This window comes from Balaenoptera acutorostrata, chromosome 9 (genome assembly GCF_949987535.1).
Source record: "Balaenoptera acutorostrata chromosome 9, mBalAcu1.1, whole genome shotgun sequence".
In the NCBI taxonomy this organism is placed as follows: Eukaryota; Metazoa; Chordata; class Mammalia; order Artiodactyla; family Balaenopteridae; genus Balaenoptera; species Balaenoptera acutorostrata.
This window is the reverse complement of record NC_080072.1, coordinates 47,269,530-47,296,733: the sequence shown is the minus strand read 5'-3', so window position 1 is coordinate 47,296,733 and position 27,204 is coordinate 47,269,530. Positions and strand designations below refer to the sequence as shown.

Genomic DNA, 27,204 nt, shown 5'->3' with positions numbered 1-27,204 from the left:
GTACAGTTCGTATTTCTGCCTCAGCAAAAATACAAATTATTATTTATCATGGATTGTTCTCAAATAATCAGTATATAGAATGTCAAACCTACGACTGTCAGCAGTCCGTTAAATTTCCATTAAGTGTCCCTTAGAAATGTACAGTAAACACTCAATGAGATCTGATATAACTAGGTAAGAATTTAAAATTCCATTTGAAAAAGCATTTTATTGTCCAGAATCTTTAAAAATTATTGTTGGTGTTTCTAAACATTTAGACAGATGTAACTGAGATAAGTAAAATAAAACAAACTTGCAGAAAATGAAGATTGCTACTTAAGGATTTTCCTGACCTGTACCAGAACTTATTACAGGAAAAAAGCAACCTAAGGATGGAAATCTGGACTTGGTTCGTTGATCTGATTAGATTCAAAACCATTAATAATTGGTGGTGGTGGTGGGGGTATGAAAAGGCAGAGGAGTTTTAGGGTAGTGAAAATACTCTGTATAATATCATTATGATGGATATACCTCATTAAACATTTGTCCAAACCCAATGAATGTATAGCACCAAGAATGATGCAAACTGTGGACTTAAGGTGATTATGATGTGTCAATGTAGGTTCATTAGTTGTAACAAATGTACCACTTTTGTGGGAAATGCTGATAATGAGGGAGGCTATGCATGTGTGGGGGCAAGGGATATATGGGAAATCTCTATACCTTTCTCTTAATTTTGCTGTGAACCTGAAACTGTTCTTAAAAAATAAAGTCTTGAGAGCCAGGTGTGGCCCGCCTGGGTGGGCTGTGTGGGCTTCGGGGAAGAACACGCAGCCACTCAGGGGCACGTTCTTGGTGGAGGAAAGCAGGCAGGCCACCCACGGCACCCCTGCCACGCCGAGGACACTCAGGAGCCTGGCGACCCAGCCACCACGCACCAGGAGCAGCACATATCTGAACAAGAAGTCCCTCCCGCTGACAGAGAGATGGCAAAACCTACAAGCTGGCTTGGAGACTTTACCTACAAAACGAGAAACCGTGTGGCTGACAGGGTCTTGGGGCTCCAGCCTGGTGTCAGGCTTGAGCCCCTGAGATGCGAGAGCCGAGTTCAGGACACTGGACCACCAGAGACCGCCCTGCCCCACATAATATCAATTGGCGAGAGCTCTCCTAGAGATCTCTGTCTCAACACTAACACCCAGCTCCACCCAATGGCCAGCAAACGCCAGTGCTGGATGCCCCATGCCCAAAACTAGCAAGACAGGAACACAACCCCACCCTTAGCAGAGAGGCTGCCTAAAATCATACTAAGTTCACAGACACCCCAAAACACACCACCGGATGCAGCCCGGCCCACCAGAAAGACAAGATCCAGCCCCATCCACCAGAACACAGGCACCAGTCTCCTCCACCAGGAAGCCTACACAGCCCACTGAACCAACCTCAACCACTCAGGGCAGACATCAAAAACAACGGGAACTACAAACCTGCAGCCTGCGAAAAGGAGACCCCAAACACAGTAAGTTAAACAAAATGAGAAGACAGAGGAATATGCAGCAGATGAAGGAGCAACGTAAAACCCACCAGAACAAACAAATGAAGAAGAAATAGGCAGTCTACCTGAAAAATAATTCAGAGTAATGATAGTAAAGATGATCCAAAATCTTGGAAATAGAATGGAGAAAATACAAGGAACGTTTAACAAGGACCTAGAAGAACTAAAGAGCAAACAAACAATGATGAACAACACAATAAATGAAATTAAAAATTCTCTAGAAGGAAGCAATAGCAGAATAACTGAGGCAGAAGAATGGATAAGTGACCTGGAAGATAAAATAGTGGAAATAACTACCACAGAGCAGAATAAAGAAAAAAGAATGAAAAGAACTGAGACCAGTCTCAGAGACCTCTGGGACAACATTAAATGCACCAACATTCGAATTATAGAGGTCCAAGAAGAAGAAGAGAAAAAGAAAGCATCTGAGAAGATATTTGAAGAGATTACAGTTGAAAACGTCCCTAACATGGAAAAGGAAATAGTCAATGAAGTCCAGGAAGCACAGACAGTCCCATACAGGATAAATCCAAGGAGAAACACACCAAAAAACATATTAATCAAACCATCAAAAATTAAATACAAAGAAAAATTATAAAAAGCAGAAAGGGAAAAGCAACAAATAACATAAAAGGGAAACCCCATAAGGTTAACAGCTGATCTTTCAGCAGAAACTCTGCAAGCCAGAAGGGAGTGGCAGGACATATTTAAAGCGATGAAAGGGAAAAACCTACAACCAAGATTATTCTACCCAGCAAGGATCTCATTCAGATTCGACGAAGAAATTCAAACCTTTACAGACAAGCAAAAGCTAAGAGAATTCAGCACCACCAAACCAGCTTTACATCAAATGCTAAAGGAACTTCTCTAGGCAGGACACACAAGAGAAGGAAAAGACCTACAATAACAAACCCAAAACAATTAAGAAAATGGTCATAGGAACATACATATCAATAATTACCTTAAATGTAAATGGATTAAATGCTCCAACCAAAAGACATAGACTGGCTGAATGGATTAAAAAACAAGACCCATATATATGCTGTCTACAAGAGACCCATTTCAGACCTAGGGACACATACAGACTGAAAGTGAGGGGATGGAAAACGATATTCCATGCAAATTGGAAATCAAAAGAAAGCTGGAATAGCAATTCTCATATCAGGCAAAAGAGACTTTAAAATAAAGACTATTACAAGAGGCAGAGAAGGACACTACATACTGATCAAGGGATCAATCCAAGAAGAAGATATTACAATTGTAAATATTTATGCACCCAACATAGGAGCACCTCAATACATAAGGCAAATGTTAACAGCTATAAAAGGGGAAATTGACAGTAACACAATCATAGTAGGGGACTTTTAACACCCCACTTTCACCAGTGGACAGATCATCCAAAATGAAAATAAATAAGGAAACACAAGCTTTAAATGATACATTAAACAAGATGGACTTAACTGATATTTATAGGACATTCCATCCAAAAACAACAGAATACACTTTTTTCTCAAGTGCTCATGGAACATTCTCCAGGATAGATCATATCTTGGGTCACAAATCAAGCCTTGGTAAATTTAAGAAAACTGAAATCATATCATGTACCATTTCTGACCACAACGTTATGAGACTAGGTATCAATTACAGGAAAAAAACTGTAAAAAATACAAACACATGGAGGCTAAATGGCACACTACTAAATAAACAAGAGATCACTGAAGAAATCAAAGAGGAAATCAAAAAATATCTAGAAACAAATGACAACGAAAACACGACGACCCAAAACCTATGAGATGAAGCAAAAGCAGTTCTAAGAGGGGAGTTTATAGCAATACAATCCTACCTCAAGAAATAAGAAAAATCTCAAAAAAACAACCTAACCTTACACCTAAAGCAATTAGAGAAAGAAGAACAAACAAAACCCAAAGTTAGCAGAAGGAAAGAAATCATACAGATCAGATCAGAAATAAATGAAAAAGAAACGAAGAAAACAAGAGCAAAGATCAATATAACTAAAAGCTGGTTCTTTGAGAAGATAAACAAATTTGATAAACCACTAGCCAGACTCATCAAGAAAAAAAGAAGACTCAAATCAACAGAACTGGAAATGAAAACGGAGAAGTAACAACTGACACTGCAGAAATACAAAGGATCATGAGAGATTACTACAAGCAACTACATGCCAATGAAATGGACAACCTGGAAGAAATGGACAAAGTCTTAGAAAAGCACAACCTTCTGAGACTGAACCAGGAAGAAATAGAAAATATAAACAGACCAGTCACAAGCACTGAAATTGAAACTGTGATTAAAAATCTTCCAACAGGGCTTCCCTGGTGGCGCAGTGGTTGAGAATCTGCCTGCTAATGCAGGGGACACGGGTTCGAGCCCTGGTCTGGGAGGATCCCACATGCCGCGGAGCGGCTGGGCCCGTGAGCCACAACTGCTGAGCCTGTGCATCTGGAGCCTGTGCCCCGCAATGGGAGGGGCCGCGATAGTGAAAGGCCCACGCACTGCGATGAAGAGCGGCCCCCGCACCGCGATGAAGAGTGGCCCCCGCTTGCCGCAACTAGAGAAAGCCCTCGCACGAACCAAAGACTCAACACAGCCAAAATAAATAAATAAATAAATAAAAAGAAGTGTAAGCCTACTGCAGGCTTTAAAAAAATAAAAAATAAAAATAAATAAAGTTGGCCTTAGTGAGAAATTAAATTACTAAAAAAAAAAAATTATAAAAATCTTCCAACAAACAAAAGCCCAGGACCAGATGGATTTAGAGGCAAATTCTATTCAACATTTAGAGAAGAGCTAACACCTATCCTTCTCAAACTCTTCCAAAATCTAGCAGAGAGAGGAACATTCCCAAACTCATTCTACCAGGCCACCATCACCCTGATACCAAAACCAGACAGAGATACTACAAAAAAAGAAAATTACAGACCAATATCACTGATGAATATAGATGCAAAAATCCTCAACAAAATACTAGCAAACAGAATCCAACAACACATTAAAAGGATCATACACCATGATCAAGTGGGGTTTATCTCAGGAATGCAAGGATTTTTCAATATACGCAAATCAATCAATATGATACAACATATTAACAAGCTGAAGGATGAAAACCATATGATCATCTCAATAGATGCAGAAAAAGCTTTTGACAAAATTCAACACCCATTTATGATAAAAACTCTCCAGAAAGTAGGCATAGAGGGAACTTACCTCAACATAATAAAGGCCATATATGACAAACCCACAGCAAACATCATTCTCAATGGTGAAAAACTGAAACCACTTCTTCTAAGATCAGGAACGGGACAAGGATGTCCACTCTCACCACTACTATTCAACATAGTTTTGGAAGTTTTACCCACAGCAATCAGAGAAGAAAAAGAAATAAAAGGAATCCAAATTGGAAACAATAAGTAAAACAGTCACTGTTTGCAGTCGACATGATACTATACATAGAGAGTCCTAAAGATGCCACCAGAAAACTACTAGAGCTAATCAATGAATTTGGTAAAGTAGCAGGATACAAAATTAATGCACAGAAATCTCTTGCATTCCTATACACTAGTGATGAAAAATCTGAAAGAGAAATTAAGGAAACACTCCCATTTACCACTGCAACAAAAAGAATAAAATACCTAGGAATAAACCTACCTAAGGAGACAAAAGACCTGTATGCAGAAAACTATAAGACACTGATGAAAGAAATTAAAGGCAATACAAACAGATGAAGAGATATACCATGTTTTGGATTGGAAGAATCAACATTGTGAAAATGACTATACTACCCAATCTACAGATTAAATGCAATCCCTATCAAACTTCCAATGGCATTTTTCACAGAACTAGAACAAAAAAATTCACAATTTGTATGGAAACACAAAAGACCCCGAATAGCCAAAGCAATTTTGAGAAAGAAAAATGGAGCTGGAGGAATCAGGCTCTGTGACTTCAGACTATACTACAAAGCTACAGTAATCAAGAGAGTATGGTACTGGCACAAAAACAGAAATATAGATCAATGGAACAGGATAGAAAGCCCAGAGATAAACCCACGCACATATGGTCACCTTATCTTTGATAAAGGAGGCAAGGATATACAATGGAGAAAAGACAGCCTCTTCAATAAGTGGTGCTGGGAAAACTGGACAGCTACATGTAACAGAATGAAATTAGAACACTCCCTAACACCGTATACACAAATAAACTCAAAATGGATTAAAGACCTAAATGTAAGGCCAGAGACTACAAAACTCTTAGTGAAAACATAGGCAGAACACTCTGTGACGTAAATCACAGCAAGATCCTTTTTGATCCACCTCCTAGAGAAATGGAAATAAAAACAAAAATAAACAAATGGGACCTAATGAAACTTAAAAGCTTATGCACAGCAAAGGAAACCATAAACAAGATGAAAAGACAACCCTCAGAATGGGAGAAAATATTTGCAAATGAAGCAATTGACAAAGGATTAATCTCCAAAATATACAAGCAGCTCATGCAGCTCAATATCAAAAAAAACCAACAACTCCAAAAATGGGTGGAAGACCTAAACAGACATTTCTCCAAAGAAGATATACATATTGCCAACAAACACATGAAAGGATGCTCAACATCGCTAATCATTAGAGAAATGCAAATCAAACTACAGTGAAGTATCACCTCACACCGGTTAGAATGGCCATCATCAAAAAATCTACAAACAGTAAATGCTGGAGAGGGTGTGGAGAAAAGGGAACCCTCTTGCACTGTTGGTGGGAATGTAAATTGATAGTCACTATGGAGAACAGTATGGAGGTTCCTTAAAAAACTAAAAATAGAACTACCATATGAGCCAGCAATCCCACTACTGGGCACACACCGTGAGAAAACCATAATTCAAAAAGAGTCATGCACCACAATGTTCACTGCAGCTCTATTTACAGTAGCCAGGACATGGAAGCAACCTAAGTGTCCATCGACAGATGAATCGATAAAGAAGATGTGGCACATATATACAATGGAATATTACTCAGCCATAAAAAGAAACGAAATTGAATTATTTGTAGTGAGGTGGATGCAGCTAGAGACTGTCATACAGAGTGAAGTAAGTCAGAAAGAGAAAAACAAATACTGTATGCTAACACATATATATGGAATCTAAAAAAAAAAAAAGTGGTTTTGAGGAACCTAGGGGCAGGACAGGAATAAAGACACAGATGTAGAGAATGGACTTGAGGACATGCGGAGGGGGAAGGGTAAGCTGGGACGAAGTGAGAGAATAACACTGACATATACACACTACCAAATGTAAAATAGATAGCTAGTGGGAAGCAACTGCATGGCACAGGGAGATCAGCTTGGTGCTTTGTGACCACCTAGAGGGGTGGGATAGGGAGGGTGGGAGGGAGACACAAGAGGGAGGGGATATGGGGATATACGTATACATATAGCTGATTCACTTTGTTATACAGCAGAAACTAACACAACACTGTAAAGCAGTTATACTCCAATAAAGATGTTAAAAAAAATAGACTTAAAGAAAAAATAAAGTTTTGATAAAAATAATTATTAAAAACAAAAAGCATTAATAAATCTTTTGCCAGTGGTTAATGAGAAACTGGTAGTCCCTGGCACTCAAAAGCAAAACAGTTACTTAAATTAACACCTATAAACAACTGTAATCAAGTGCCTATGTAATCAAGTAAGTGTTGACATAAATATTTTAATTCAAATAAGAGGAACAATAAGCCTCGCCCACTGTATCAAATTCACTAGAGAATTTGAAGGAAGATCATAATAAGCTCAAGATGCTAAATTTCTATCACAAGGTTCAGGTAAGGGACCAGAAAGTTTCTATGACTACTCTAAAAGATAAATGAAATAAGATCCTGTAGCTGCAGGGTTGAGATGTGTAACTATCATAACAAAGTTTAACCCTTACATGACTGAATTACAATACAAACTGAGTTCACAGCCTCACAGGGTCTCATGTTAAATGAGGGTATTGATGGGGAAGAAGAGTGGAGTGACTTTGTACTATGTCAATTTAGCTAAGCTGGAACTACAGTCCCCAGAATTCCCTTCACTGTACAGTTCTGAGTTAGAGTTGCCAGAGATGTGGAAGGTGGAAGTGATGCAGTACCCATGCTTATGTTCAGAAGTCAGTGTAGGGTTAGGCACTGCATGCACATACTGTTACTGATCTGCTGGCTACCTTGTCAGTCAGGCCTGCAGCTCCTCCAGCTGGATTTCCTCTTTCAGGATCTTTGAATTTCTGAGCTAATGTATGTATATGCAGCTCTGTGATGAAGAGAATTAACTTTTTCTGCAAGCAAACTTGAAGGCTTAAAGGCAGTTTGCTTGCAGAAAAAGTAGGGACGTGATGAGATATTTGTATACCCATGCTCACCGCAGCATTATTTACAATAGCCAAAAGGTAGAAGCAACCTAAAATGCTCATCAACAGAAGAATGGATAAGCAAAATGTGTTATCCTCATACAGTATAATATTATTTGGCCTTAAAAAGGAAGCAATTCTGACACATGCTACAACATGGATGACCTTAAGGATATCATGCTAAGTGAAATAACCCAGTCATAGAAAGACAAATATTGTATGACTTCACTTGTATGAAGTACTTAGAGTAGTCGAATTCATATAGATAGAAAGTAGAATGATAGTTGCCAGGGGCTGGGGTGGGAGGTAGGCAGAAACTGGGAGTTACTGTTTAACTGGTACAGAATTTCAGTTTGGGAATATGGAAAAAGTTCTGGAGATGGATGGTGGTGATGTTTTTGCATAACAGTTTGAATGTACTTAATGCCACTGACCTGTACACTTAAACAGAGTTAAAATGTTAAATTTAATGATGTGTATATTTTACCTCAATAAAAAAAAGTCCAACTAGAGCTCATTCATTCTTTGAGCACTTCTGTACTTCCTGAAATATAAAGTCTTTCTTATGTTTTCTTTGCTCTAGTCCTGGCCCTAGTAATTTCTTCAAGGAGTCATTTCGTCTTTTTAATGGAGACTGGAATTTAGAAACAAAGATCAGGATACTAGGTGTGTTCACTGTTATACGGGGGTGTCTCTACTGCCTGGCCCTCTCAATAAACAGAGCTAGGAAATATATATATGCACCCTCCCCCCACATATTCACAGACATACACACACATTTCCACATATTTTTTCAATGTATATATGTTGAAAATCATGAGTTGGCATTATTAGCCCTAATTTATTCAAAACCATAAGATTCATGCTAGCTTCTCTTTATCCATACTTATACTTTCTTATTTTATCAGTGAAAAACCTGGCTACAATTATCCTCAATACCTTTACTTAATTTGCTCAGTCTTCTGACTATAAATAGTACTCTTATTCCACTGGGCCACTGATACCAATTCATCTACAATCTTTGTGTTTGTAAGTATGGGATCCAGCCTCTGTCTGGCTACCTTTACTGCCCTGCCTGAGCCTGCCCAATGGTGCTTGGATACAGGAGGAAGGAAGGAAAGAAGGAAGGGGAGAGAAAGGGAGAACTAACTTTACTTGTTAGTTGGTTTTTGCTGGTAAAAAGAAATACTATTGAGTTTTGTAGATTGGTCTTATATTCAGTAATCTAAATGAATCATCTGATTAGTTAATTTGTCAATGTGGCACTTTTTCCAGGCAGAGAATCATATGATCTGAAAATAATGACAGTTTTTTCTTTCTCTTCTAATCCTTGGATGTCATTTTCCCCTTGTAACATTTTTTAATTGAGAAATAATTCACATGTAACATTGTATTAGTTTTAGGTATACAACATAATGATTTGACACATTGTTAATAGTAGTGATAAAAGTAAGCATCTTTATCTTGTTACAGTCTTAAAGGGAACACATAACATTTCTTCAATAACTATAAGGCTTGCTGTTGGTCTTTGGTATGTAGGTTTTACCAAGTATGGAAGCTTTTCTCTAATAACAGTTTGCTAAGAACTTTTACACAAATACACATTGAATTTTATTAAATGCCTTCTCTGTACTGATTAAGATAATCATAATTTTTCTCCTTTAATCTATTAATGTGGTGAATTATACTGAAAGGATCCAGGGATCAATTCTACTATATCATGATGGTTTGGTTTTTTTAATGCACTAACATAATCAATTAGCCAATATTTTATTTAAGAGTTCTGCACTTACATTGATATGAAAAGTAGGACTATTTTTTTCTTTCCTTCTACTGTATTTATTTGGTTTTGGAATCATATTTACACTAGCCTCCTAAGATGATATTAAAAACATAATGCTGATTGAAAAAGGAACAGAATATGTACTACACAATTTACATAAATTAAAAATACATGTGCACTAAATAATATGCAATTTTAAACAACATTTGCATTGAAAATAATATATTAAACACATTAAAATAATTGAGGGAGATTGGGAGCATAATGGTAATAAAAATAAATGAATAGGGACTTCCTTGGTGGTCCAGTGGTTAAGACTCCACACTCCCAATGCAGGGGGCCCAGGTTCGATCTCTGGTCAGGGAACTAGATCCCGCATGCCGCAATTAAAAGATCCCATGTGCCACAACTAAAGACCCGCGTGCCACAACTAAGACCCGGTGCAGCCAAATAAATAAATAAATATTAAAAAAGAAAGAAGAACTTTAAAAATAAATGAATAAAACAAGAATGGGACCTTGCATGGACCAAAGATGATATGGTGTTATGAACTAGAGAGGGCCACGATTGCTCCTACTAAGCAAGGATGAAAAAAAGGTCCTGAGATGATAGAATTTAGAAGAGGAATCCGGGGGACATCTAGTCCAACCTCTCTGACAATGCAGAAATCCTTTTTCAGCTTTCCTGAAAATGACTGAAGGGTATTTGATGGATTGCATATCTATAAAGCTGTCCTTTTTGCTGTTGAAAAGTTTTAAATGTTGGCTCTAATCTACCCCTTACAGACTTACCAACTCAGAATCTCTGATCATGGGGCCCAGAAATGCATATTTAAAAATTTTAAGGAAAGCTTAAAAAATGACTACACCAGATAACAAGACACTGACTTTTCAACTCTAGTTACATGTCAAATTTACCTGTGGAACTTTAAAAAAAATACAAGATGCTTCATCCCTGGGATTCTAACACAGTAGGTATGAACACTCATGCTTTAAATATTGGGTGGGCCAAAAGGTTCGCTTGGTTTTTTCTGTAAGATGGCTCTAGTAGCACTTAGTTGTCTTTAACTTCATTTGCAACAATTTTGTTAGACTGTATGTGACAGCTGTCATATCAGCGTACATTTAAAAAAAGACTTTTCAAAATTAGTGAATTTCTGTGTAGTCATTTCAATATTGAAGATGGAAGAAAAAAAGCAACATTTTCAGCATATTGTGCTTTATTATTTCAAGAAAGGTAAAAACACAACTGAAATGCAAAAAAAGGATTTGTGCAGGTATGGAGAAGGTGCTGCGACTGATTGAACGTGTCAAAAGTGCTTTGCTAAGTTTCGTGCTGGAGATTTCTCACTGGACGATGCGCCATGGTCAGGTAGACCAGTTGAAGTTGATAGAGATCATATCAAGACATTAATTGAGAACAGTCAACATTATACCACGCGGGAGATAGCCGACATACTCAAAATAACCAAATCAAGTGTTGAAAATCATTTGCACCAGCTTGGTTACGTTCATCGCTTTGATGTCTGGGTTCCAAGTAAGTTAAGCAAAAAAAACCTTCTGGACCGTATTTCTGCATGCTATTCTCTATTTAAATGTAATGAAAACGTTCCGTTTTTAAAAGAAATTGTGACGGGCGATGAAAAGTGGATACTGTATAATAATGTGGAATGGAAGAGATCGTGGGGCAAGTGAAATAAACCACCACCAACCACACCAAAGGCCGGTCTTCATCCAAAGAAGGTGATGTTATGTATACAGTGGGACTGGAAGGGAGTCCTCTATTATGAGCTCCTTCTGGAAAACCAAAGGATTAGTTCCAACAAGTTGGTCCCAATTAGACCAACTGAAAGCTGCACTCGACGAAAAGTATCCAGAATTAGTCAACAGAAAAAGCATAATCTTCCATCAGGATAACGCAAGACCACATATTTCTTTGATGACCAGGCAAACCTGTTACAGCTTGGCTGGGAAGGTCTAATTCATCAGCTGTATTCACCAGACATTGCACCTTTGGATTTCCATTTATTTCGGTCTTTACAAAATTCTCTTGATGGAAAAAATTTCAATTCCCTGGAAGACTGGAAAAGGCATGTGGAAGAGTTCTTTGCTCAAAAAGATAAAAAGTTTTGGGAAGATGGAATTATGAAGTTGCCTGAAAAACGGCAGAAGGTAGTGGAACAAAAGGGTGAATATGTTGTACAATAAAGTTCTTGGTGAAAATGAAAAATGTGTCTTTTATCTTTACTTAAAAAACTGAAGGCACTTTTTGGCCCACCTAATATAGCGATGACAGTACTGTCGATTGGGACAGTATCTGCCAGCTATATGTGAACTTTAAATTTTGCTTTCAAGCAGAGGTTGTGAATTATCAAACCATCCATCTAGGTTTTCTTACCTAGATATTCCTGTGCACAGAGATACAAAAGTGAGCAGAGGCTAGCTCTGGTTGGGAATTGGATTATAGCCAAGAAAGGATAAAAGCTACCGACCTGTTTAAGGATGGAAGCTGTGAAGAATTGAAACTCTAACCAGGTAAGGTAAGCAGCTACTTATATTACATTCACTTATTCATTTACTCATTCATCCAAGTTGTACTGAGAGACTATTTCATGCCAGACATAATGGGGAATATAGGTACGCCAACAGGTAATTTCATTATACGTGGTAAGCGTTATTGTAGGATCATGGTGGATAGGATGGACGCAGTACAAAATACAGTAGAGGCACACAGAAATGGCTACCAACCTACAACTGATGGGCCAAAGAAGGCTTCCAGGAGGAAGTGACATCTAAACTAAGAGTAAAGGATGACTAGGAGTTAGCTAGGTGAAAGGGACAATTGAGGGAGTAGGGAGTAGAAAAAAATAGTGTTCCAAACTAAGGCAGTAAGATGTGCAAAGGCCAGAGGATTGACAGCAGTGAAAAATGAGGCTGTAGAGGTAGCAAGGAGCAAAGATATGATCAGAATTTACTTTGAGGGCAAGGGGAAAGGATTTTAAGTTGGGAAGTGACGAGATCCAACCTGAATTGTAGAAATATCACTTTTGTAAAGCAAGGAAACAGATAAAGTAAGGGGATGGGTCATGAAAGAGGTGGGGAGACCAGTTAAGAAGTTGCTGCAGTAAAAGAGGTAAGAAACGTTGGTGACTTAAATCAGGATATTGGAATTTAAGGAAAGAGAAAAGTGGATGGGAGTTGAGAGACATCAGGAAAGAGACATAGGAACGCAGACCCTATAGGACTCAGTGGCTGATCAGACATGAGGATAAGGCTAAGAGAAAGAGACTAATTTCATGTTTTTGGCTTATTTGGTGCCATTTGTTAAATTAGGAAACTCAGGAGGAAGAGGTTGTGGATGGTGGCTGAAAATGGGGATAAAAGGTGATTATTTCAGTTTGGAACATAACATCTAAATAGCTTTGGGACATTCAAGTAGAGATGGAGAGCAACCAGCAAGATACTCAGTTCTGGAGGAAGATTTGGAAGGATTAGGTAGAAGACAGTAATGGGGATGAATAAGATTGCCTAGGTAGAATCTTAGACTGGGAGAAGATTTAAGATGCAAATAAACATCACGACTTGCAGGATGGGGGAAAAGAAGGCTTACCAAAAAGACTGAAAAAGAGATTCAAAAGAAGTAGAAAGGAGAAATGGTATCATCAAAGATAAGGGAAGAGGGTTTTGCACAGAAGTGGCCAGTGGTCATCATCAAATCTACCATGTGTCAACAAACAAACAAATAAATAAGAACTGAAGAGTTTCCACTAGATTTATCAATGAGTTCTCATTGGTTGAGTTGGTGATAGCCAAAGATTTGGCCTAAACCTTACAGCTGTTAGAACAGCTAACTTCTTAATGAATTTTCTCCTATATCTGAAATTCAAAGTGTTGACAACCAAGTTGGTTCCATAATAAGTAACTTAGAAAAGTAGACTCTTATTTCAATAATTACTGCTTCCATGAAACTATGTAATCATTCATGTATTCAAACAATATCTGAATACTTTCTATGTGCCAGGTACTGTGCTGGATGTTGGGTATACAATGATGAACAATAAAAACAAGGTCTGGGGCTTCCCTGGTGGCGCAGTGGTTGAGAATCTGCCTGCTAATGCAGGGGACATGGGTTCGAGCCCTGGTCTGGGAGGATCCCACATGCCGCAGAGCAATTGGGCCCGTGCGCCACAACTACTGAGCCTGCGTGTCTGGAGCCTGTGCTCCGCAACAAGAGAGGCCACAATAGTGAGAGGCCCACGCACCGCGATGGAGAGTGGCCCCCACTTGCCGCAACTAGAGAAAGCCCTCGCACAGAAACGAAGACCCAACACAGCCAAAAACAAATAAATAAATTAATTAATTTAAAAAACAAACAAACAAACAAAAACTGCAAATGAGTAAAAAAAAAAAAAACAAAAACAAGGTCTGTTTTCACTCAGTTAAGGTTGGGGTTTTTCAATAGCAATTGTTATTTAGGAAAAATAAAAATAAAGATCCACAAGTTCCCAGAATTTAAGTTCCTGATCTAAACTTAAATTTAGCTATATAGCACCTATTGCCACAGTTTTTGAAGAACACAGTGTATCAGTGACTTAAAGGCAAGAATAAAAAAAAAAAAATTAGATTTAGGACTCATCTTTCATATTATGAGCTGTGTGATTTGAGAAAATTGCTTAATTTCTTTGAGCCTATTTCCAGAGGGTAGTAGTGATTGTGGATGACCTTGTTTCAAAGCCAAAAGAAAGCTGAGGTTGTCTGAGGCAGTCAGAGGAAGAGAGGTACCCAAGAAGGAAAAGGACAGAATAATTATGGATGCTGACTAGATGGTTCTCTTACAAAGGGTGTGGAGAATGAAAGCAGAGTTGAGGAACAATGGTGGGGGGTAGGAACTGACTTTGTTTAACTGACCCCTTCTGCTTAGGTCATCCTTCGCAAGAGGTAAACCAAAGAATGACAAAAGAAAAACAACGTGTACATGGTGAAGCTTGTTGACCGAGAGCTTCGTTATAGCATGACCTGGTTGCGCTGTTCTGTTAAGAAACTCTTATCTCAGTATTTTTAGTAAAATCTTTTCCTCTTTGGCTGGTCACATTTCTCAGAGAGCTGTCTTCCAATGTCCTGCTTGAGGGAAGGCCGCCAGAGTTCTAGGAGCTGAAGGGGGAAAGTTGTCGACTGGTATTCTTAATATCTGACACTCACTTTACTCCCTTGTTTGCAGCAAAACAGTGTTTCCCTCAGCCAGACATAGTGTTTCCCTGGCCTGTTCACGCTCTGTCTCTCTCTCTCAAAAATAAATACACAAACCAACCAACCAACCTCTAATACTCTGCCAGGGTAAAGGAGAGGCAGCTGGCTGTTAACACGGAACTGGAAAAGATCTGAGAGGGGACTCCAACTGCATCTTAAGGAGACTTTCAACTAATCCTCTTTTTAATATTTTAGCTCCATCTTAACCTCCTGCTTTCAGCGATAACTTGATATCTCTAATTCCTGAGCCCTTTGCAGTTCCACAAACTGGGGTGCTTTAAGGCTTGTACAACTGTTAGTTAGGAAAAGTCTTTCTTAGGGCTGCTAAGTAAAGGCACTCATCCATCAGCTTTCTAGTTTCTAAGATGTTGTTGCTGTTGTCTCCTATCCTGTTTTGCCTGTGGGTTTACACATTAAAAAAAACTCTTTACTTTTGTTTTAGTGGGTTTTGGGGTAGCAGCTGAGGTTAAATGTATGTATTCAATGTTCACTTTAACCAGAAGTTACTCTACCTACTTATCTCATCTCCTACCACCTTTCTATACTACACCTGGCAACATGGAAATATTTTTTAATTTTCAAAAACACAGGTGCTTTCCATACTTCTTTTTTCTACTAGCAACTTCGTCTATTTGGAACACTCTCCCTCCCAATCCTTGTCTGACAAGTGCCCTCTGTGACCATCTCCTTCCCACTCTAAACCCAGTAACCCGTAACAGCATTCGTAGCACTTTTTCACACACCTCTATCAGTGCATATTCCACTATATTATAAATACCTGTTTACCTGTGAGTTTTTCCTTCTAGACTGTGAACTCCTTAAGAACCAAAATGATATCTTAATCATCTCAGTATGTCCAGTACCTATTACAGAGACTAGCACATGATAGAAATCAGTAAATGTCTGGAGGAAGAGAAAGGAGGAGAGGAGTAAAATACATACCCTGCTCAAGCAAAAGATGTATTCTACTGATTAATATACTCTTTTTTTAAAAACTGAAGTACAGCTGACTTACAATATTATGTTAGTTTCACGAACACAGCAAAGTGATAGTTTAATATATATATATATATTTTTTCTTTTTCAGATTCTTTTCCATTATAGGTTATTACAAGATATCGAATATAGTTCCCTGTGCTACACAGTAAATCCTTGTTGTTTATCTATTTTCTATATAGTAGTGTATATCTGCTATCTCATACTCCTTATTTATCCCTCCCCCCTTCCCCTTTGGTAACCCTAAGTTTGTTTTCTATGTCTGTGAGTTTTTTTAAAATTTTTTTTAATTTATTTATTTATGGCTGTGTTGGGTCTTTGTTTCCGCGCGAGGGCTTTCTCTAGTTGCGGCAAGCGGGGGCCACTCTTCATCGCGGTGCGCGGGGCTCTCTTGTTGCGGAGCACAGGCTCCAGACGCGCAGGCTCAGCAATTGTGGCTCACGGGCCTAGTTGCTCCGCGGCATGTGGGATCCTCCCAGACCAGGGCTCGAACCCGTGTCCCCTGCATTGGCAGGCAGACTCTCAACCACTGCGCCACCAGGGAAGCCCCTGTCTGTGAGTTTTGTAAGTAAGTTTATTTGTATTATTTTTTAGATTCCACATATAAGTGATATCATATAGTATTTGTCTTTCTCTGACTTATTTCACTTAGTATGATAATCTCTAGGTCCACATGTTGCTGCAAATGGCAATATTTCATTCTTAATCGCCAAAATATACAAAGAGCTCATACAATTCAATATCAAAGAAACAACCCAATCAAAAAATGGGCAGAACTAAATAGACGTCTTCAAAGAAGTCAGACAGATGGCCAACAGGCACATGAAAAGATGCTCAACATCACTAATTATTAGAGAAATGCAAATCAAAACTACAGTGAGGTACCACCTCACACCGGTCAGAATGGCCATCATCAAAAAGTCTACAAAGGGTGTGGAGAAAAGGGAACCCTCCTACACTACTGGTGGGAATGTAAATTGGTGCGGCCACTACAGAAAATAGTATGGAGGTTCCTTAAAAAACTAAAATACAACTACCAAATGATCCAGCCATCCCACTCCTGGGCATATATCCAGAAGAGATGAAAACTCTAATTTGAAAAGATACACGCACCCCAGTGTTCATAGCAGCACTATTTACAGTAGCCAAAACATGGAAGCAACCTAAGTGTCCATTAACAGATGAATGGATAAAGAGGTGGTGTATATATTCACGGTCAGAGTGCCAGCATGGTTGAGTGAGGGCCCTCTTCAGGGTTGCAGACTTCTTGTTATATCTTTACATAGTGGAAGGGGCTGGGGAGCTCTGCTGGCTTTCTTTTGAAAGGGCATTAATCTAGTTTGTGATGTCTTTACCTTCATGACCTAATCCCCTCCCAAAAGCCCCACCTCCTAATACCATCACCTTGGGCACTAGGTTTCCAACACATGAATCTGGGAGGATACATTCAGAACACAGCACTTAACAAAATTCTCAAATTTGCTACCTCTTACATAGGAACTGGTCATCAGCAGTGCTTGAGTGTCCTTAAAAACGTGTATATTGTGGAAAGTTTGGGGTTCCAGAAGATAAGCCATTTTTCTCATACTTTTAAACCTCTATGTGGTTTCCTATGTTATTCAGAGCCCTTAGCCTAAGATGCCCAATATAAGAATCTATCCAGTAACCAACGGAATTTTATAAAAAAATTTTGTTGGTAACTAGAATTTTCAGCCTTGACAAAATCTGAGGCTTGACTGTGAAGCCTCTCCTCTTTAATAAGGCAGGACCCTTGGTTACTTTTGGAGATACTGACCACTGCCAGTTGAAGTCATACTAAGCCCACTGTTGAGTAGCTTGCTTGCTTGCTTATTTATTTATTTATTTATTTATTTATTTATTTAAGCAAGACTTTCTCAATGAAGAGAAAGCCACTGATTCACTGATTCACATTCTGGCACAAGTTCCTTATCTTGTCACAGACTAGTACTTTGAATAGCACTGTGTTAGACCACCTCATTATATCCTCCATGTATCTTAACTTCTCTTCCATATTTTCCATCTTCTTGTCTCTCTCTGCTCCACTATGTGTAATTGCTTCAGATCTGTATTCCAGTTCACTACAAGTCTCTCACTGCATTTAGTGTGATGTTTAACCCGTCCAATGAGCTTTTTGTAATTATGTACTTATTTCTTTGTTTACTTATTTTACCCAAATAATTTCAAATATATCTCAAAATTGAAAGTATTTTACAGTGAACACCTGTATACTAACCACCTAGACTGTCATTAACATTTTACTATGCTTGCTTTATATCATTTAGCTATTCATCTACCTATCCTTTAACCCATCTTATTTTTAGTGCATTTCAAAGTAAATCGCAGACATCAGTTATACTTCCCCCTAAGTACTCTAGCATGCATTTCATTAGAGGTCAATATTTGTTTATAGGTTCTTCTTTTGCTGTATAATTTACATACAATAAAATACACAAACCTTAAGTGTTCAATGGGTTTTGACAAATATGCCATAATGTTTTTGAGATATATCTATGTGGTTGCACGTATCATTAGCCTGTTTTTTTTGTTTGTTAAATTTTATTTATTTATTTCTTTATGGCTGTGTTGGCTCTTCGTTTCTGTGCGAGGGCTTTCTCTAGTTGCAGCAAGTGGGGGCCACTCTTCATCGCGGTGCGCGGGCCTCTCTTGTTGTGGAGCACAGGCTCCAGATGCGCAGGCTCAGTAATTGTGGCTCACGGGCCTAGTTGCTCCACGGCATGTGGGATCCTCCCAGACCAGGGCTCGAACCCGTGTCCCCTGCATTGGCAGGCAGATTCTCAACCACTGTGCCACCAGGGAAACCCTAGCCTGTTTTTTTATCGCCCATTAGTATTACATTGTATGAATATATGGTAGTTAAAGACAAAAACATTCTCTGATTGATGGGCACCTGGGCTGATTCTAGTTTTAGGCTATTATGAATAAAGTTCCTATGAATACTTTTGTATAAGTCTTTTAATAGTCATATGTTTTAACTTTTTTAAGGTAAGACCCAGGAGTGAAATTATTGGATCATAGTTTAGGTATATGCTTAGTTTTGTAAGAATCTCCCAGTCTTTTTTCTAAAGTGATTGCACCAGTTTACATTCTCAACAATAAAACCTGAGAATTCCAAGTACTTTACAACCCTGTCAACATTTGGTATTGTCAGTCTTTCTAATTTTAGCCATACTGGTGGTTATATAGTAGTATCTCATAATGGTTTTAATTTGCATTTCCCAGATGATGGATACTGAGCAGTTCTTCATGTTTTTATTGACCATTCACATATCTTATTTTGTGACGTGTCTGTTCAAACTGTCCATTTTCAAAGGCTGGTTTGGCTTCTCCTTATTAAGTTGTAGGAGTTCTTTATATAAACATGACATCAGTTCTTTGTCACGTTTACATTTTGGGAATATTTTTTCCTAGTCTTAACTATTCATTTTCTTAATGCTGTCTTCTGAAAAGCCTAAGTTTTAATTTTGATGAAGTACAGTGACCTTTTTTTTCTTTTTTGGTTATCACTTTTTGTGACCTGAGAAACTGTTGCCAGTTATAAAGGTTATAAGTGGCAATAAAGATTCAATTAATCATTAAAAAAAAGAGAAACTGTTGCTCATTCCCAAGTCATGACTCTATTCCATGCTTTCCCCTAAAAGCTTTATTGTTTTATATTGTATGTTTATGTCTGTGCTCTACCTCAAGTTAATCCTTGTGTTTGATGGGAGGTAGAGGTAGAAGTTCACTTTTTTTCCATATGGATATATTCAGTTATTTCAGCACTATTTGTGGAAAAAACTTTCTTCTCCCTATTGGATTGCTTTGGTGCCTTTGTCAAAAATGCCATAAATGCGGGTCTCTGAGTGCTCTTTTCCACTGATCTATTTGATATGTCAGTACAACACTGTCTTGATTACTGTGGGTTAACAGTAAGTCTTGAAATCAGGTAGCGTTAAGTCCTCCAAATTTGTTCTTTTTCGAGATTGCTTTCGCCATTCTAAGTCCTCTGCATTTCCACATAAATTTTAGAATCATCCTGTCAATTTCTAGAAAAAATTCCACTGCAATTTTTATTGGGATTTCATTCAGGCCTCAGATTGATTTGTGGAGAACTGACATCTTAACGATATTAGGTCTTCCCTAGCCTTTGAGTTTTTACTTTACTGATTATATAATCTAAACTTACCTGGCCATTTTTGTTAGTTTCTTGTTATTTGCTTATTTTGTATTCAATCCTTTATTTATTTTAAGTATTATATGTTCATATTGAATAATTCCAACATATAAAGCCTTTGGGAGTCTCAATCTGCTGTTGGTTGTTTCTGTTGACACTATTTCATATTGGCTCATTTCTTTGGTATTTGGTCATTTTAAAATTGTGAGTTTATATCTTACTGAATTTTGTCTGTGGGAATCCTGACTGCCTAAATTGTGGCTGCATTATTCTAGAAAGGATTTACAATTGCTTCTTCTGGAGGCAAGGGTCAGGGGCATGCCGCTGAAGAGGGATTATTTTATTCCTCTTCCAGTGTCCTACCCTGATGTAAATAAAGCTCTCAGGTTCAACCAGCTCTCTTTACAGAAGTCAAGGCTTAATTGTGCTCACAAATCTGGTTTCCCTACCTGCTAATAGCTCAGAATTTGGTTTTTCCTATTTGTCCTTTTCTTGAGAGTAGAGGAGGGGCCTATTATAGATTTCCTTTTCTTCTTGGGAAAAACTACATATCAAAATCATGGGTTTTTTTTGTTGTTGTTTCAATTTTCTAAGATCTATTTCTATGTTAGTGAGAGGGTCCCTCATAAGATGCAGTTTATTATAATGCTGGAAATGGAGGACTTTACTGGGTTTTTAAATTATAATTTACTGTGAAAAGATCTTAGCTAAGATCTTGACACAAAAATCATATATCTGCTAAAATGAAAAGAGTTAAGGCCATGATTTTTTTTTTTAAAGGAAAGTTTTTTTTCTTTTTTTTTTCTCCACACTATTTTTTAAATATTTATTTGTTTATTTATTTTTGGCTGTGTTGGGTCTTCGTTTCTGTGCGAGGGCTTTCTCTAGTTGTGGCAGGCGGGGGCCACTCTTCATCGTGGTGCACGGGCCTCTCACTATCGCAGCCTCTCTTATTGCGGAGCACAGGCTCCAGACGCGCAGGCTCAGTAGTTGTGGCTCATGGGCCTAGTTGCTCCGCGGCATGTGGGATCTTCCCAGACCAGGGCTCGAACCCGTGTCCCCTGCATTGGCAGGCAGATTCTCAACCACTGCGCCACCAGGGAAGCCCCATGATATTTTTGAAGAGATTTATAGTAATCTCAGTTACAAAAAAACCTAAAATACGATCAGTTATTTGAGATGAGAAGATACATAGGAATAATCTATAATCTCTATAAACCAGTCCTTTAAAAAATTATCTTGGCAGTGAAAGAACCTGATAAACAAAATAACCCCTTGGCAGTACTCATGTTCCATTTAATTTTCCCTTGAGGACAGGAAAGACAGAATAACTTCAAGATCACGAAAACCAAAATTTACTAAAGTTTCTGAATCACTACCTAAAAATTGGTTCATTTAATGTTTCTATCTTAAAACACCAACACAGATGTTTGGCCTCTCTGCCTTGAAATTCATTCTATGCTTTTGTAAAAAATGTTCAGAATGTCATGTTAAATCCCCACAAGTAACATTGTTGCAACAAGAATATAAATATTAATAAATCCCAAGTTGGTAATAAATAACCCATTAAAATAAGAGTATCACATGTGAACCCATTTATAACTGAAAAGAGCCTCTCTATAATGTTAAACAACAGCATATGCTGGAAGGAAGACAGGATATAGTTTTATTTATTTATGAAATAGTGACTTCTAAAATATTAAGTGTTCATCAGTACAGGTGTATCTGGAAACAACACCAACAAAAAAAATGCAAGCTTTTTTACCCCCAGAATATGATTATTCAAATGAAAAGGAATATTTTTGTAACCCAAGGGTACCTGGCTATTCTATAAGTAATTACTAATTAGTATATGCTAAAATTAAGTTTAGAGAAAGCCTTATAACTTAGTTCTTCAGTTAATTACAGCACATAAAGTACAAATGGAAAAAAGTTCCCTAAAACAGTTTTTGTAGTTTTATCACCAGTTATGGGGAATCAGGAAATTACCTAACTTTATGGCTTCTGGTGACCTTGATCTATTAATCAAATTCCTTTGTTCTATATAATGACAGTACCAAAGTAACTGTAAGAAAGTAACAAAAGTAGTAAAAGACGTGAGTTTTTTTAGGGTAAATTTATTATGTCTTATTCTTCTCATAAAGGTCTGATAATTTCCTTCCTACAAAAATGAGAATCATTTTTTAAGTTATAAAATATGCTTGCTATATGTTTTATATAATTTAATTATGCTTGTGTGTATGTGTGTGTTTCAAGCAGAGAAAAGTTTAAATGGAAGTCAAAACTCTTCTATCCATGCCAGAGATAACCATTATTAAGGATGTAGTATAACTATCCTTCCAGATTTTTACCATGATATACATACATACATATATGTAATTTTAGGTCAAAAACAGAATTATATCTACTTAATGTAACTTCCTTTTGCCCACCTGGCAATACATAACAGAAGTTTTTTCATATGGGTACATATTATAGAGCTACATATTATAGCTCTACATATTATAGAGCTACCTCTTTCTATTTAGTAACTGAACAGTATTCCAAAGAAGAGTTCTACCATAATTAGATTAATCAAAATCCAAATGGTAAACATTTAGGATGCTTTCAATTTTTGCTATTATAAACTATTACAGCTAGTCTCTTATGCTCTAAAGTAAGAATGTATTTCCAGTAAAGGTGAATCATCTCCTATCTTGCCAATTTGCTTAAACAAGATTACATTTTTGATGCTAGATTTTAAGTTAGAATTTCTGAAAAAGGTATCACTTGAAATGGGTTTTAAAAGATAAATATGCCCTGCAAAAAACTGTAACAGTAGTACCCTAAGACATTAATGTGTATAAGTTATAAGATTATAAATAATAACGATACAATTAACACCCATATACATAGTTTGAGAAATAGAGTATTACCATTACCTTTGAAGATCTCTATGTTCATGTCCTTCCCCTCTGTCTCCCAGAGGTAATTTTCTTCAATATTTTGCTTATTATCCCTTGATTTTCTTTTTTCCCAGATTTATTGAGGTGCATTTGACAGATAAAATTAGAGTATACAATGTGATGTTTTAATATATGTACACATTGCTTTTCTTTTTAGTTTTAACACATATATTCTATCCCTAACTTAAATAACTCTAAATAATATATTACATGCTTTGAATTTTATATGAATGAAAGCATATTGTAATTGAATTGCCCTTTTATTTTTGCACAAAATTATCTTCTTTAAGATTCATACACATTGTTCCTTATAGATGCAATTCATTCATTATCTCTGCTAAATAATATTCTAACATAAGAAAATAGCACAATTTATCTATACATTCTACTGCTGGTTGGCATGAGTTGTTTCCAGTTTCCTGCTATTTCAAACAATGTTCCTATGAACATTTTTGTGCGTATCTCTTGGTGTATGTGGGTAAGATCTCCTCTAAGAGTGGAATCACTGGGTCATAGAATATGTTCATATTCAGCTTTACAAGAAAATCTTTGTACCATTTTACACTCTAACAAGCAGAGTTTACATGCTCCATTTGTTCGATAACTTCACCAATACTTAATATTATCCAATTATACAATTATTACAAAACAGTGAATGTAAAATGCTATCTCATTGTGGTTTTAATTTACATTTCTCCAGTTATTGACATAGATCATCTTTTTAAAAAATGTCATTTTATTTATACACTAATTATCCAAGTGGATTTCCTTTTCTCCGGGATACTTTAAGTCTCTTGCCCATTTAAAATTTGGGTTGTCTTTTTCTTATTGATTTGTAGGAGCTTTTATAATCTGAGTACTAATCAGTTGGTAGTCATATGCTCTGCAAACATCTCTCACTCTGAAGTTTACATTTTCATTCTCTTTATGGTATTTTTGATGAAAAGAAGTTCTAATTTTAATGTAGTCAAATTTACCAATCTTTCTTTCTAACTGAGGTAAAAGTGGTATATAACAATATTTTCTTTTAAGAGTGGCACTATTTTTACCTTGTTTAACAAATCTTTCCCTCCCCCAAAGTCATAAGGCTATGTCATTTATTCTCTTTGAAAGACTATATAGGTTGGCTTTTCGTATTTAAGTATTAATATTTAATCCACATAAAACTGATTTTAGTGTATAGTGTGAGGTATCGGTACATTTTTCCTGTACATGGTTCATTATGTGTACATGGTCACCCAATTGTCCCAGTACTAGTTATTGAATTTTTTACCTCTTTGTCACTAATCTGAAACACCAACTCTGTCATAAATCACATTTCCAAACATGTGTACATCTGTTTATAAACTCTAAATTCTGCTCTACTGGCCAATTTGTTTATGATTGTGCCACACACTGTCATTTTAATGACTACAATTTTAAACTAATTAAAAAATTTCTTAAGTGTTGTTGAGGTATAACTGACAAGTAAAATGGTAAGATCGTTAAAGTGTGCACTGAGGTGATTTGATATATGTATACATCGTGAAAGGATTCCCACAACTCAGTTAAATGACACCTCTCCTTACATATTTATCTGTTGTTTTTTTTTTTTTGGTGAAAACATTTAAGTTCAACTCTTTTAGCAATTTCAGTTATATAATAAAGTGTTACCAATTGTAGTCCCCATGTTGTACATCAGATCCTCAGGCCTTATTCACCTTATAGCTAAAAGTTTGTACCACTTATCGACCTCTCCCTATTTCTTCCACCTCTCAGCCCCTGGCAACCATTTTCTACTCTGTTTCTAAGAGTCTGACCTTTTTTTTTTTTTAAGGTTCCACATATAATACCATGCAGTATTTGTCTTTCTCTGTCTGGCTTATTTCACTTGGCAGAATGCCTTCAAGGTTCATCCACATTATTGCAAGTGGTAGAATTTCCTCCTTTCTCATGGCTGAATAATATTGCACTGTACTGTGTATATATACCACATCTTCTTTATCCATGTATCCACTGATGGACATTTAGGTTATTTCCACATCTTGGCTATTGTGACTAATGCTGCAGTGAACATGGGAGTGCAGATACTTCTTCAATAGCCTGTTTTCATTTCCTTTGGATATACCCAGAGTGGAACTGCTGGATCATATGGTATGGTTCTATTTTTAATTTTTTGAGGAATCTCTGTACTATTTTTTATAGTGGCTATACCAATTTACATTCCTACCGACAGTGTACAAGGGTTCCTTTTTCTCCATATCCTTGCCAATACTTATTATCCCTTGTGTCTTTGATAACAGCCTTTCTAACAGATGTGAGGTGGTAACTTGTGATTTTGATTTGCATTTTCCTGATGATTAGTGACATGGAGCACATTTTCACTTACCTTTTGGCCATTTGTGTGTCTTCTTTTAAACTAATTTTTGATATGTGACAAGGCCAATTCCCAGGCTTTGCCGTTTGTTTTAGGAGTATGTTGGTAATTCTCAGACTTTTGCTCTTTCTGTTGGGATTCTGATGGGAATTGCAGTAACTCTATAGATTATTTTCGGGAGAACTGATATCTTTATAATACTGAGTCTTCCAATCCATGAACATGGTATATCTTTCCATTTCTTTAGGCCTTCTTTCATCCACAAATGTTATTATTAATTATACCCTGTAATTCTCACTTTCCAATCTACCAGAATTTAACATGCATTTTACTCAGTTTCTCTGGAGTCCGACAGATAGTCTTTGAAATCTTAATATTTAATCACATTTTTCTCTTTGTGCAAAAAGTTTAAGAAAGAATTTTTGCATCACCTACAAAGAATACGATGCCAATGTCACAGGAACAGGATAGGGAAATCAGATTATTTGCTTCTCCTAAACTGTGTCCTCATGACTGTGTGGGAAATTTATCTCTGTAAGATAATACACGTATGTTGAAGCCACCTGGAAATATTTTTTTTGTGCTTTACCTACACAAAGTACTTAGTAAACACTTAACTGAGTAATTCATTTATCATTTGGATTACCCACCATTCATTGCCCTCTGCTTTAATAGTACAACTGAAAACTGACTGAAAAGGGCTGACATGAATACAGACATTAAGTAATATACAACTGAACGTTTTAAAGGTGACTTTTCATTTTCTGAAAGCTTGCTTATAGAACTAGTAAAATAACCTAATATTTTTCAAGAAAAAACAAAGACAGAATAAAAAACTCTTAATATTTATGCCAAGTAATACATAAGTGTTTCTGACAGAAATGGTATGGATATTGGCTTTTCATCCTATTAGGTGCAGAAGGCTCAAGAACCTGATATATTGGTAATTACTGAATCGCCTGGAAAAATAAAAAGTATTCTCAAATAAGAAGGATAATCTGAAAGAACTAAAAGTTACCTGTAGAGTACAGTTCATCATCCTTATTATGTAGTCGAACTGTTGATGGTCTAATATTGCCCGGTTTTGCTGAACATGTAAACCCAGCTCATCAGTGAGACACTGTCTTGCTGCCTTTCCTTTAAGGGCTCTCAGTGCAGCAGGAAGAGTCTGAGGACAAGAGAGGAAGACATGAACAAAAGGTACCACTGGAAAAAACGTAACTTTCAATCACGCTGAAAACTCACGTGTATCCTATAAATCATTTAACAGAGTTATTAGTAGAATTAAACTGCTAGAAAAGAGTTGATGTACTGTTAAGGACAGCTGTAAACAGATGGATTTATAGTGATTTTTTTATTTGTAAGGCAGCATGAAAATAAGTAGGACTAGTTTATGTGATATATTTAAAAACATTAAACTTCATTAAAAAAAAACTCATCAAAATTTTGGTCACCAAATTAACTGTTGCTTCAGACTATGAGTCAAAACCACAGACACTTAGACACATTCTTTCAATAACTGGTCACATCTCCATGGCAAGAACAGAAGGAAAAATTAAAATGACAAGAATCATTGGTGATTTTATACTTTTAAAGTGATTAGCAACTTAATCACTACTCAGTTTTAATTTATGACTGGAAAATTCTACAATTTCTTCTTATTTCAAAAGCATAATTAAGAAGGAAAAAAACTCAGAGCAACAAACAGATATCTCTAGGTGTATGTACTAAAACTCTTTCACTTCATCACCGTTCATC

At 36.9% G+C, this 27,204-nt stretch overlaps 1 protein-coding gene across 1 annotated transcript in view; it reads right to left on the bottom strand.

Moving 5' to 3' along the window:
- Window positions 1-27,204, bottom strand: part of SBF2 (SET binding factor 2) — a 481,484-nt gene that overhangs the window by 162,456 nt on the left and 291,824 nt on the right. Inside the window, exon 16 of the mRNA XM_057553258.1 lies at window positions 26,465-26,614. Coding sequence (XP_057409241.1) covers window positions 26,465-26,614 — 150 coding nt within the window. The remainder of the gene's footprint in view (window positions 1-26,464; window positions 26,615-27,204) is intronic.